Source organism: Cetorhinus maximus, chromosome 2, assembly GCF_964194155.1.
Source record: "Cetorhinus maximus chromosome 2, sCetMax3.hap1.1, whole genome shotgun sequence".
Lineage (NCBI taxonomy): Eukaryota > Metazoa > Chordata > Chondrichthyes > Lamniformes > Cetorhinidae > Cetorhinus > Cetorhinus maximus.
Window position 1 is genome coordinate 185381724 of NC_135880.1, and position 14156 is coordinate 185395879.

The 14156-nt window shown below is 43.7% G+C and overlaps 1 protein-coding gene across 1 annotated transcript in view; it reads left to right on the forward strand.

Annotated features, from left to right (window-relative positions):
• endou (endonuclease, polyU-specific) overlaps positions 1-10613 on the forward strand; it is a 56361-nt gene extending 45748 nt beyond the window's left edge. The window contains exons 8-9 of the mRNA XM_078557102.1: positions 7587-7729; positions 10499-10613. Of these exons, the coding sequence (XP_078413228.1) occupies positions 7587-7729; positions 10499-10613 (258 nt within the window). The remainder of the gene's footprint in view (positions 1-7586; positions 7730-10498) is intronic.
• The last annotated feature ends 3543 nt before the right edge of the window (positions 10614-14156 follow it).

Here is a 14156-nt window from a genome sequence, read left to right on the forward strand (position 1 = left end):
GGAAAAAGCTTCTCATTATCTACTCTGTCCATGCCACTCATAATTTTGTAAACTTCTATCAAGTCGCCCCTCAATCTCCGGCGCTCTAGTGAGAACAATCCAAGTTTCTCCAACCTCTCCTCATAGCTAATAACCTCCAGACGAGGCAGCATCCTGGTAAACCTCCTCTGCACCCTCTCCAACACCTCCGTATCATTCTGGTAATGTGGCGACCAGAATTGCATGCAATATTCCAAGTGTGGTCTAACCAAGGTTCTATACAGCTGCAGCATGACTTCCCAGCTTTTATACTCAATACCCCTGCCAATGAAGGCAAGCATGCCATATGCCTTCCTTACTACCTTATCCACCTTCATTGCCACTTTCAGTGACCTGTGGACCTGTACACCCATATCCCTCTGCCCATCAATGCACTTAAGGGTTCTGCCATTTACTGTATAATTCCTACCTGTATTAGACCTTCCAAAATGCATTACCTCACATTTGTCCAGATTAAACTCCATCTGCCATTTCTCCGCCCATCTATATCCCGTTGTATCCTTTGACAATCCTCTTCACCATCTGCAACTCCTCCAACCTTAGTGTCATCTGCAAACTTACTAATTAGCCCAGTTACATTTTCCTCCAAATCATTTACATATACTACAAACAGCAAAGGTCCCAGCACTGATCCCTGCGGAACTCCACTAGTCACAGCTCTCCATTCAGAAAAGCACCCTTCCACTGCTACCCCTGTCTTCTATGACCAAGCCAATTCTGTATCCATCTTGCCAGCTCACCTCTGATCCTGTGCAACTTTACCTTCTGTACCAGTCTGCCATGAGGGACCTTGTCAAAGGCCTTACTGAAATCCATGTAGATAACATCCACTGCCCTTCCATCGTCGATCATCTTTGTCACTTCCTCGAAAAACTCAATCAAGTTAGTGAAACACGACCTCCCCTTTACAAAACCATGCTGCCTCTCACTAATACGCCCATTTGCTTCCAGATGGTAGTAAATCCTGTCACGAAGAATCTTCTCCAATAATTTCCCTACCGCTGACATAAGGCTCACCAGCCTGTAATTTCCTGGATTATCCCTGCTACTCTTCTTAAACAATGGAACAACATTGGCCATTCTCCAGTCCTCTGGGACCTCACCCGTAGCCAGTGAGGATACAAAGATTTCTGTCAAGGCCCCAGCAATCTCCTCCCTTGCCTCCCTCAGTACTCTGGGGTAGATCCCACCTGGCCCTGGTGACTTATCCACCTTAATATTCTTCAAGATGCCTAACACCTCCTCTTTTTTGATCTCAACATGATCCAGGCTATCTACACACTCTTCCCTAGACAAATCGACCGCTAAGTCCTACTCTTTGGTGAATACTGATGAGAAGTACTCATTTAGTATCTCTCCCATTTCATCTGGCTCCACACACAGATTCCCACCCTGAGTGGGCCTACCCTTTCCCTGGCTACCATCCTGCTTTTTACATATGTGAAAAAGGGGTTGGGATTGTCCTTAATCCTGGTTTCCAATGACTTTTCATGACCCCTTTTAGCCCTCCTGACTAAAAAGGCAATGGTGCAGGGTGGCGATGTGGGTAATGATAACCAGAGTGTGACACAAAGGGACAGAGTGCAAAAACAAAACAATGCACAAGCAAATAAGGTCAGAGAGGGGGAATATTGTAAAAAGACAGAATCAAAATCTCCTTCTCTGAATGTAAGCAGCATTCACAACACGATGGGTGAATTGATAGCACAATCAGAGATAAATGAATATGATATGATAGTCATGACAGAGATGTGGTTACAAGGTAACCAAGGCTGGGACCTGAATATTCAAAGGTATTTAAAATTATGCAAGGACAGGAGGAAAGGAAAAGGATGTGGGGTAGCTCTGTTAAGAAAGGATGAGATCAATACAATAGTGAAAAATTATTTTGGTTCAGAGGATCGAGATGTAGAATCAGTTTGGGTGAAGATAAGAAATAGCAAAGGAAAAAGTCACTGGTGGAAGTGGAAGTAGTTAATAGGCCCCCAGCCAGTATCTATTCTGTAAGGCACAGTGTTAATAAAGAAATAATGGAGGGTTGTAAGATAGGTTTGGCAATAATCAGAGATGGGGGACTTTAATCTTCATATAGATGGACAAAACAAAGGTAGTGTGGAGGGAAAGCTCAGATTGCATTGGGATGTCTACCTAGAACAATACATTCTGAAACCAACCAGACCTGGTAATGTGTAATGAGACAGGATTCATTAAGGACCTCATAGTAAAAGGATATTCTAGGCAAGAATGCTCATAACACAATAGAATTTTGTATTCGGTTTGAGGGTGAGAAATGTCGGACTGAAATTTAAAATGCAATTGTAAGGGTATAAAGATGGAGTTGGCCAAGGTGAACTAGGAAAATATGTTAAAAGGTTGGATGATAGAGAAGCTGTAACAAACATTTAAAGAGATTATTCATAACTCTCAACAAAGGTATATTCCATTGAGAAAGAAAGACACTATGAGAGGGATATACCATCCTTGGCAACTAAGGAAGTTAAGGATGGTATCAAATTAAAATAAATGATATACAATGTGGCAAAGATTATTGATAGCTCAGAAAGAAAATTGGGAAAATTTTCAAAACCAGCAAAGGATGACTAAAAAAAATAAATAAAGAGGGAGGAATTAGAGTATGAGAGAAAATGAGCAAGAAATAGAAAGACAGGCAGTAAAAACTTCGACAAGTGTATAAAAAGGGAAAGAATAGCTAAGGTGAACATTTGTCGCTTAGAGGGAATGAATAATGGGAAATGAGGAAATGGCAGAGGCTTTGAACAAGTATTTTGTGTCTGATTTCACACAGGAAGCACAAAAATATCCCAATAATAGTAGAAAATCAAGAAGCAAAAGGGAGGGAGGAACTTAAAACAATCACAATCACAAGAGGAAAAACTACTCGGAAAACCAATGGGACTAAAGGCTGCCAAGACCCCTGGACCAGGCAGCCTGCATTCTAGAGTCTTAAAAGGAGTGGCTGGAGAGATCGTGAATACACTGGTTGTAATCTTCTAAAATTCCCTAAATTCTAGAAAGGTCACAGTGGATTCGGAAACTGCAAATTTAACACCTCTGTTCAAGAAAGGACGGAGACAGAAGCTGGAAACTATAGGCCAGTTAGCCTAACATCTGTCATTGGGAAAATGCTAGAATCCATTATTAAGGAAGTAGTAGCAGGACGTTTAGAAAATCATAATACAATCAGGCAGAGTCAACATGGTTTTGTAAAAGGGAAATTGTGTTTGACAATCGATTAGAGTTCTTTGAGGATGTAATAAGCAAGGTGGATGAGGGGAAGTCTGTGAATGTGATGTCCTTGGATTTCCAGAATGCATTTGATAAAGGTGTCACATCAAAGGTTACTAAGCAGGATAAGATTACATGGTATAGGGGTAACGTATTAGCTTTGATAAAGGATTGGTTAGCTAACAGGAAGCAGAGAGTAGGGATAAAGGGTTCTTTTTCAGGTAGGCAAGCTGTAACTAGTGGAGTATCACATGGATCAGTGCTGGGACCTCAACTATTGACAATCAATATCAATGACTTGATGGAGGGGACTGACTGTATTGCAGCCAAATTTGCTGATGATACACAGATAGATGGGGAATCAAGTTGCAAGGAAGATAGAAAAAGTCTGAGAGGGGATATAGATTGGTTAGATCGGGATATAGATCGGTTCGATCGGGATATAGATATAGATATAGATCGGTTAGATCGGGATATAGATCGGGATATAGATTGGTTAAGTGAGGAGGCAAAGAATTGGCAGATGGAGTATAGTGTGGGAAAATGTGAGATTGTCCACTTTGACAGGACAGTTAGCAAATCAGAGTATTATTTAATTGGGGAGAGAAGGCAAAATGGTGCTGAGGGATCAGGATGCCCTTGTAGATGAATCACAAAAAAATAGCATTGCAGGTACAGCAAGTAATTAGAAAGGCCTTTTTTGCAAAGGGGATGGTGTATAAAAGTAGGGAAGTCTTGCTACAACTGTACAGGACATTGGTGAGACCACTATAGGACTATTGGTTATCTGATCTTGTTATCTGTAACTTAATTGATTGCAGCCACCCCAACTTGCCGTTTAATAAATTCTCTTTGGTTCAGCCAAGACTTTAACCAACTAAGGCAAAGGCAGAACTCTCTGGTATAGTAAATTTTAAAATAAGTTTACTAAGACAATGACTCTCTACAACTTCATGTAGGAGATCATTTTGTTGAAGCATAACCCTCAAGAACTCCTTCTTTGGCAGGTGTTCTCTAGGAAATCTGCCTCAGGGGATCTTCCGAACATTTACTTTATCCCCAAAATGACAATCACCTCATGCCAGAACTGGGCCTGTTGATACATGACAGTTGATCAATTTTGTCACTAGATTAATTTAATTGAATCCCCAACTTCTTACGCCACCAACTTTAGACAGGAATGCAATAGAACTGTTTGATACTATCTCTTCATCTGATTCTATATAATCTTTTATTTAGACAGTTTCAATTTTTTTCTTTTTTAAAACTCTTTTTATCGTTAATTTTTTAAAATGAAAAAAAATTAATAACTGTCATAATGAGTAACCGTACAAAAAAAAGCTCGCAGAACGACAGTGATTCAATACGCTTATATTTTGAAGAGAAAGAGAAAAAAAGGAAAAGAGAAGTAGGAGGAAAAAGAAAAATGGAAAAAGAAAAAAACCCCTCCCCAACCCCCCCCAAAAAATAAATAATAAGAAAATCACCAACAATCATAGGTCAGATATAGTCTCACCTGATATAATACATACAACCTAATTAGGGTCAGTTATTTAAAGTAGAGAGCTGTAGTTCCTCAAAGTAATCTAAGCCACATAAAATCCATCAGCGGAGCCTCTTAGAGTTACTTTATTTCTAAAGTTTAAAGGGCAGAATTTTCCCAGATTTGCACAAAGTGCAGTAGCGGGTGGTTAAAACCACGTATTACCTACCGGCCGTCATGGCGGGTTTTCACGCTGTATCATCCCAAACCCGCCTCATTATTTATGCAGTCCCAGGAAATACACCGCTTCCATGGCGAGTGGGCCGGCCATCACCCCACCACCACATCACGCCAGGCGCCATGTTTAAAGTCCAGCCACAAACACAACGCTCATTGCTTCCAGCTCACCACTGCTGCACAGAAGGTGTGTCCAACAAAGGAGAACAGACCACAGTCCCCCACTTCAACCATGGTCCCTCGAACGACTGCTGGATGCCATGGAAGCCCACCGGGATGTCCTGTACCCCCAGCTCTGGCTGCAGGATGGGCAGCAACATGACCAATCCAGCTAGGAGGGAGGCAGCGGCAGTGGTGGCCAGTGCCAACACCCTTCAGAAGAGGAACAGCCACCCAATGCCACAAGAGGATGAATGATCTCCTCCATTCCACCAGGCTAAGTCACTCTTCATCACTCTCAACTCACACACTCACAAACCTATCACACATCCACAGGGATCTCACTCACTGCCAGTGCAAGGAACATCACCATTCACTCTTTCACACACACCGTTATTGTCTTTATCCTGTCCATGACACCACTCACCACCCACACAGGCCAGTCACATTTATCAGTTGGCCTGACAGGCATCTTGCTTACACTCTCTCCATCTCTATTCATGCAGGACAAGCTGGCACACAACAAGAGGGAGAGGTCACAGACCGGTGGAAGAATGACCGAAATCAAGGTCCTCACGGACTTTGAAAACAGCCATCCAGCTGGCCGGCGATGACCGGGACCGGTCCTGTGCTGACGGTGAGGTCAGCGCTGCTCTACCAAGTGAGGATCCAGCAGTGCAACATCCATCAAACAACCATGCTGTGAGTGATGTGTCCTCTTACACAGGCCACTGCCAGGCACTAATTATCTCCTCTTGCTTTCTCAGGCCCGTCGCCAAACAGCCAACAGAGTCCATGACCCAGGGCCTCCAATCAAGCACCAAAGAAACCTCTGAAGAGAATTCTGAAGATACCCTCCCTGAAGTCCAATCACAGCATTCACCCACACTCTCCACCAGCGCAGAGACACACACCTCAGTGGGACCTAGCTTTAGGGTAGCCCCAGGATCGCAACCTGGTGACTACATTTGGCACTTCTGAATCTAACAAATGATCTGGGAGAATTGAATTAAAATTTACTGAGTTCTTCTTATATACTTCCTTTGGTCCTTTATCATCCATAACCTTATTAGAGGCTTTTTTGAGATGTGAAGGCAGACCCTTTAATCCTCTTGCAATGCCAATAGCTTCCCGGTACTTACATTTTGCCTTTTCTAATATTGCGATCTCATTGAAAGGGTGTATTACATATGCACATCGCACTTTCTGATCCACAGCAGGCAGCAGCAGGGACTTCCCATATCCCCAGCACTCGGAGGACTGCTGGAGGCCAAAACATTGCTGAGTCCGAGTTACATGATCAGCCTCTGGACTCAGTGATGTCTCAGTTGCTGGAGCTGCAAAGGCAAGCTCGGGAACATCAGGAAGGGATGTCCGCTGCACTCCTCAGATTGTAAGGCACGATGGGGGACTCTGTCCACCTTCACCCTGAGGTGATAGCGCCAGCATGCCAACGCACCAAGGTCAACAAGGGTAGGATGGCAGCCGCCATGGAGACCTTGGTCCTGCACTGCTGCACGGGCTGAACTCCATCGTTGATGCCATAGTTGGCCTTCAACAGTGTGTATGCGAGAGGGTTGCTGGGCAGCTCAATCTCACTCCGGCTACCCCTTCCCCTCAAGCAGTCAGCCAGGGGCCCATGAGCACCCATAGGGAGCAGGATCAGCAGGTGCACATTCCGGGCCCATCCAACCAAGTGACTCTGAGAGTATCCAGTCCATCGACTCCCCTCTTCCTGTCACCTCAGCAGCTCCAGCTCCACAGGCCGAGGAGGGTGCCACTGCCACACAGCAGGACCCTGAAAGCAGGCCGGAGTCTTCCAGATCTTGGCCCTCCAGAGGACATCTGCCAAAGTCATCAGAGACAGGGTGTCGCAGTCAGCAGGCTGCTCCACCTCCGCTGTGGATATCCGGGGAGCAACAAGACGGGGTTAGGACAAATAAGGAGAATTAGTTCCACAGCCTGGGCATGGGTCTTAATCATTTGTAAATACTGTTCATTATTGTCAATAAACTTCCAAGAATGTCTCCCTGCCTACGTCTCCTTGTTCTGATGAGCAGTGTTCTTGTCACTCAGATGTGAAACCTTTCTGCACAAGATAAAGGCAGGTGTCTCAGTCCAGGGCCTCTTCCCTGTGCTTTGTGCAGCCTTCAGATCACAGAGATGGCCCAGCCTCACACTCCCTGGAGATGTCACTGGTGCCTGCATCTCGGCATTTGATGAAGAGCAACATCTGGGACAGTATATTTTATTATTTTGAGTCAAACACCAGAAATAACTCTGGAGCTGATTCCCCTGTTAAGAAGTAGACAGTGTTGTGACAGGAGCCATTAGACGTATTTGGAAGAATTTGTACAGAAGCAGATTTTGCAGTTCTTTTCCAATTGACTCAATGGTTTGACGGTTTGTCCTGTCTTCACAGTGGACTGACTATCCAGATGTCCTGGCGTTGCAGTTTAACTGGAATGGATACTTCAAGCAAGTGGGCTCAGAATTCATTGGCTCCAGTCCAGAGTTTGATTTTGCTATTTATACTCTTTGCTTCATTGCAAAGCCAAATTCTCCGTAAGTATTGGTCAATTCCTGGTCAGAACTTTGAGTATGACCAGATATTTTCAATCAGTGCATATGAGAAGACACCAGGTCAAGGTGAGATTTAATAAGTGTTCAAAATTACACAGGACTTTGAACTGGAATGCATTGAATCATGGAATGGTCCATAGCAAAGAAGGAGGCCATTTAGCCCTTCATGACCATGGCAGCTCTCTGCAGGAGCAATTCACTGAATACTACTCCCCAACCCTTTCTCCACAGCCCTGCAATTTTTTCCCTTCAGGTGTTTATGCAATTCCCTTTTGGATGCCCCGAGTGTCTTCCAGATCCTAACCACTCGCTGCATGAAAAATGTTTTCTTCATGTCACATTTGGTTCTTTTGCCAATCACCTTAGATCAGTGACCCCTGGTTCTCAACTCTTCCAACAACAGAAACAATTTCTCCCTATCTACTCTGTCCAGACCCCTTATAATTTTGAATACCTTGATCAAATCTCCTCTCAAACTTCTCTTCTAAGGAAAATAACCAGAGTTTCTTCAATCTGTATCACTGAAGTCTCTCATTTCTTGAACCATGCTCATAAATCTATTCAGCACCCTCTCTAATGGCTTCACATCCTTCCTAAAGTGTGGGGCCCAGCACTGGACACAATACTCCAGTTGAGGCTGATCCAGTGTTTTATAAAAGTCCACCAGAATTTCCTTCTTTATAAATCCCAGGATCCACTACGCCTTATGAACAACTTTCTCAACCTGTCCTGCCACTTTCAACAATTTATTCTAGAAGCAGCTATAAAGCAGGAAGTGGAAGGGAGGGAGGAAGTCAGGAAAATTACAGAGAAGTGGTACTGAGTAAATTGTTGGAGCTGTGGGCGGACAAGAGCCCGTGTCCTGATGGACTTCATCCAAGGGTCTTAAAAAACATGTCTAGCTAGATATTTGATGCATTGGTTTTAATTTTCCAAAACTCCCTAGGCTCAAGGAAGGTCCCATTAGATTGGAAGATAGCAAATGTAACTCCATTATTCAAAAAGGGAGGGAGATAGAAAGTGGGAAACTACAGGACAGTTAGCTTAACATCTATTGTAGGGAAAATGTTAGAAGCTATTATTAAAGATTATAGCAGAGCACTTGGATAAGCTGAAGGACATCAGGCAGAGTCAACACGGTTTTGAGAAAAGGAAATCATGTTTATTGGAGCTCTTTAAGGAAGTAACAGTGCTGTGGATAAAGGGGAAACCAGTGGATGTTTCCAGAAGGCATTTGATAAAGTGCAACCAAGGTTATTGCGGAAAATAAAAGCTCATGGTGTAGAGGGTAACATATTAGCATGGATAGAAGATTGGCTGGCTAACAGGAAGCAGAGAGTAGGCATAAATGGGTCTTTTTCAGGTTGGCAAGATGTAACGAGTGGCATGCCGCAGAGATCAGTGCTAGAACCTCAACTGTTTACAATTCATATAAAAGACTTGTATAAAGGGATTGAAGGTACAGTTGCTAAGTTTGCTGATGACACAAAGATAGGTAGGAAAGTAAATTGTGAAGAGGACGTAAGGAGGCTACAAAAAGATATGGATAGGTGAAGTGAGTGTGTAAAGATCTGGCAAATGGACTATAATGTGGGAAAATGTGAAATTGTCCATTTTGGCAGGAAGAATAAAAGAGAAGCATATTATCTAAATGATGAGAGATTGCAAAGCTCTGAGGTGCAGAGGGATCTGGGTGTCCTAGTGCATGAATCACAAAAGGCTAGTAGGCAAGTAATGAGAAATTACAGCAAGTAATTAAGAAAGCTAATAGAATGTTATCATTTATTGTGAGGGGAATTGAATACAAAAGTAGGGAGGTTATGGTTCAGTTGTACAGAGCACCAGTGAGACCACATTTGGAGTACTGTGTACAGTATTGATCACCTTATTTAAGGGAGGATGTAAATGTGTTGGAACCAGTTCAGAGAAAGTTTACCAGACGAATACCTGGAAGGAATGGGTTGCCTTATGAGGAAAGGTTGGACAGACTAGGCTCGTATCTGCTGGAGTTCAGAAGAGTAAGAGGTGACTTGATTGAAACATATAAGATCCTGAGGGGTCTTGACAGGATGGATGTGGGGAGGATGTTTCCTCTTGTGGGAGAGTCTAGAAATAGTGGTTACTGTTTAAAAATAAGGGGTCGCCCATTTAAAATGGTGATGAGGCAAAAGTTTTTCACTCAGAGGGTTGAGAGTCTTTGGAACTCTTTTTCTGAAAAGGCGATGGGAGCAGAGTCTTTGAATATTTTTAAGGCAGAGGTGGATAGATTCTTGGTAAGCAAGGGGATGATAGTTATCAGGTGTAGGATGGATGCAGATTTCAGGTTACTATCAATTCAGCTTATCTTATTAAATTCAATTTATCTTATTAAATGGCGGAGCAGGCTGAGGGGCTGAATGGCCTACTCTTGCTCCATGTTCATATAGTCGTATGCACATAAACCCCCAAGGTCCCTCTGCCCCAGCACCCTGTTTTGAATTGTACCCTTTATTTTAAGTTGCCTCTCCATTCTTCGTCCCAAAATGAATCTCTTCACACTTCTCTGCATTAAATTTCATCTGCCTTATTTCCACCCATTCTACCTGCCTATTTCCTCTTGAAGTCTATCACTATCCTGCCCACTGTTCATTATATTTCCAAGACTAGTATGATTTGCAAACATTGGAATTGTGCCAGGCCAGGCAGTCTTGGGTGATGATGATGGTGATGTTGATATCAGGATCAACTATTGTCTTCTGCTGCTCCTGGCAGGTGTACCGTGAAGCTTGGCAGGAACACCATGAAAATTCAGACCTACACCTGGACCAAGTCCACGTATGGAAATGGCAAGAATTACATAGCATCAGCTTTCCCACTGACTCCGTGACAGGGGCTCAATTCTTTTGTCAATGCAGCCTGATAGGAAATAAAGGCGAGTGATCTGCAACATCTGTGTGATCGAGTGGATTTGATTAGATTCCGAGAATGGATTTTATCAGAGCTAACCTCCCATACCTCTGCCCACTCCATGGCTCCCATTCCACTGCACACTCTTATTTCACCTGCTGTACTGATGCTCAGTTTGGATCCTGCCAACATCACTCACTTCCTGAACTCACCACAACCTCAGTCCAGACATTGACACATCAGGCCAGGGGACATTAACCTGAACACTGTGTCCAGGGGGCAGTCACACCCCTTAGGACAGGGTCTTCTGAGTTAGTCAGGGACAGGAGGGTGAGACTGAGAGTGAGACAGGAATAGGGACCCAGAAGGTAGAAGTGGAAGAGCCTCAACCTTTGCAACCTGTATGGATGAAAAAGATGCTGCTTTGTCCTGGACAATGTCAAGTTTCTTGAGTGTTGTGGGAGCTGCACTCATCCAGGCTAGTGGGGAGTATTCCATCACACTCTTGACTTGTGCCTTGTAGATGGTGGACAGGCTTTGGGGAGTCAGGAGGTGAGTACTCGCTGCAGGATTCATAGCCTCTGACCTGCTCTTGTAGCCACAGTATTTATGTGTCTAGTCCAGTTCAGTTTCTGGTCAATGGTAACCCCCAGGATGTTGATAGTGGGGATATAGTGATGGCAATGCCATTGAACATCAAGGGGTGATGGTTGGATTCTCTCTTGTTGGAGATGGTCATTGTCTGACACTTGTGTGGTGCGAATGTTACTTGCCACTTGTCAGCCTAAGCCTGGATATTGTCCAGATCTTGCTGCATTTGGACATAGACTGCTTCAGTATCTGAGGAGTCGCAAATGGTACTGAACATTGTGCAATCATCAGTGAACATCCCCACTTCTGACCTTAAGGAAGGAAGGTCATTGATGAAGCAGCTGAAGATGGTTGGGCTGAGGACACTACCCTGAGGAACTGCTGCAGTGATGTCCTGGTGTTGAGTTGACTGACCTCCAACAACCACAACCATCTTCCTTTGTGCTAGGTGTGACTCCAACCAGCAGAGAGTTTCCCCCGATTCCCATTGGCTCCAGTTTTGCTAGGGCTCCTTGATGCCACACTCAGTCAAATGCTGTCTTGCTGTCAAGGGCAGTCACTCTCACCTCACCTCGGGAGTTCAGCTCTTTTGTCCATGTTTGAACCAAGGCTGTAATGAGGTCAGGAGCTGAGTGGCCCTGGCGGAACCCAAACTGGGCATCAGTGAGCAGGTTATTGCTAAGCAAGTGCCATTTGACAGCACTGTTGATGACCCCTTCCATTACTTTACTGATTATTGAAAGTAGACTGATGGGTCAGTAATTGGCTGGGTTGGATTTGTCCTGCTTTTTGTGTACAGGACATACCTGGGCATTTTTACACATAGCCGGGTAGATGTCAGTGTTGTAGCTGTACTGACACAGCTTGGCTAGGGGCGTGGCAAGTTCTGGAGCACAAGTCTTCAGTACTATTGCTGGAATATTGTCAGGGTCCACAGCCTTTGCAGTATCCAATGCCTTCAGCCATTTCTTGATATCATATGGACTGAATTGAATTGACTGAAGACTGGCATGTTGTGATGCTGGGGACCTCCGGAGGAGGCCGAGATAGTTCATCCACTTGGCACTTCTGGCTGAAGGTTGTTGCAAACGCTTCAGTCTTATCTTTTTCACTGCTGTGCTGGGCTCCTCCATCATTGAGGATGGGAACATTTGTGGAGACTCCTTCTCCAGTGAGTTGTTTAATTGTCCACCACCATTCATGACTGGATGTGGCAGGACTTCAGAGCTTAGATCTGATCCGTTGGTTGTGGAATCACTTAGCTCTGTCTATCACTTGCTGCTTATGCTGTTTGACACACAAGTAGTCCTGTTTTATAGCTTCACCAGGTTGACACCTCATTTTTAGGTGTGCCTGGTGCTGCTCCAGGCATGCTCCCCTGAACTCATTGAGCCAGGGTTGATCCCCTGGCTTGATGGTAATGGTAGAGTGGGGGGGATAAACCAGGCCACGAGGTTACAGATTGTACAATCCTGCTGCTGATGGTCCACAACGCTTCATGGATACCCAGTTTTAACTTGCTAGATCTGTTCAAAATTTATCCCATTTAGCACAGTGGTAGTGCCACACAACATGATTATTGCTATATCTTTCTCACGAACACCCACTATTTCTTCCTGTATACTCATCTTACAGTATGGTTACTATTAGGGGATCTATAAACCACTCCCGCAAGTGACTTCCCGTCTTAACTATTTCTTATCTCAACCCAAATTGATCCTACATCTTGTTCTTTATTTGTAACAAAACAAATGAATTTACAGCTTAAATAGAAATAAACATGCATGACCTGATAGCCATTACAGAGTCATGGCTGTTGGATGACACACGGTATATTCAAGGGTACATGACATTTCAGAAGGACAAGAAGTTAGGAAAAGGTGGAGAGGTAGCTCTGTTAATTAAGGGTGGCATACGTACAGTAAATAGAGATGACCTTTGTTCTAAAGATCAAGATGTAGAATCAGTTTGGGTTGAGATAAGACATAGTAAAGACAGGAAGTCACTTGTGGGAGTGGTTTATAGATCCCCTAATAGTAACCACACTGTAGGACAGAATATACAGGAAGAAATAATGGGGGTTTGTGAGGAAGGTACAGCAATAATCATGGATGATATTATTCTACATATAGATTGCCAATCAGATTTGACCAAAGATAGCCTGGAAAATGAGTTCAGAGTGTTTTGGGGACAATTTCTTAGAGCAGCACATGCCAGAGCCAAGCGGAAGGCAGCAGACCTCCCAGAGTTTACTTTGTTCCTACAACACAAAGCTGTGTTTTCTGGACCTCAATATTTATGAACCAAATAAACAAGCTATTAAAATTAAAATTGCTATAGACAATGAAGGCCTCTACAGACTAAACACTAAGTCTGTCAGGTGATAATCCTAAAAATCCAGGTAAAATATAGTCAACACTGAGGTAAATTGAGTGAAGTTCAACTTCCAAATACACAATTTGGAGTTCATGTCTTTTAGGAGACAACTGAGAGAAACCATTGATCAACTCAAATAGATGCAGAGACAAGGGGCACAATTCTGACTGGTTACGATGGGCAGACATGACATTACAATTTAACTAAACTATTTTAAGGTTACATTTAAAAATCTTGAACTGATTTAATACAAAACTGAATGGCTCCAAGCTAGGCAGCAGGGTCAGAACCGAATGTGTAAACCCATTTCAAACTTCATTGTGGAACCAATGCAGAATCATTATTCAGCAAACAAGTACAAAAAACCCTCCCCCATCATCAATCGTTGATACTCCCAGGAGTACGAGATTCATTAAAACAGGAAAAGATGAACAATGCCCATAACCGGCATGCAGGTGGTGAATCACCCAAACTGAACAAACATAGTCTGAGTGCAACACCCAACTGATGGCTCCCAGACTCCAGCAGAAAACATCAGCATACACCCAGAACCAAT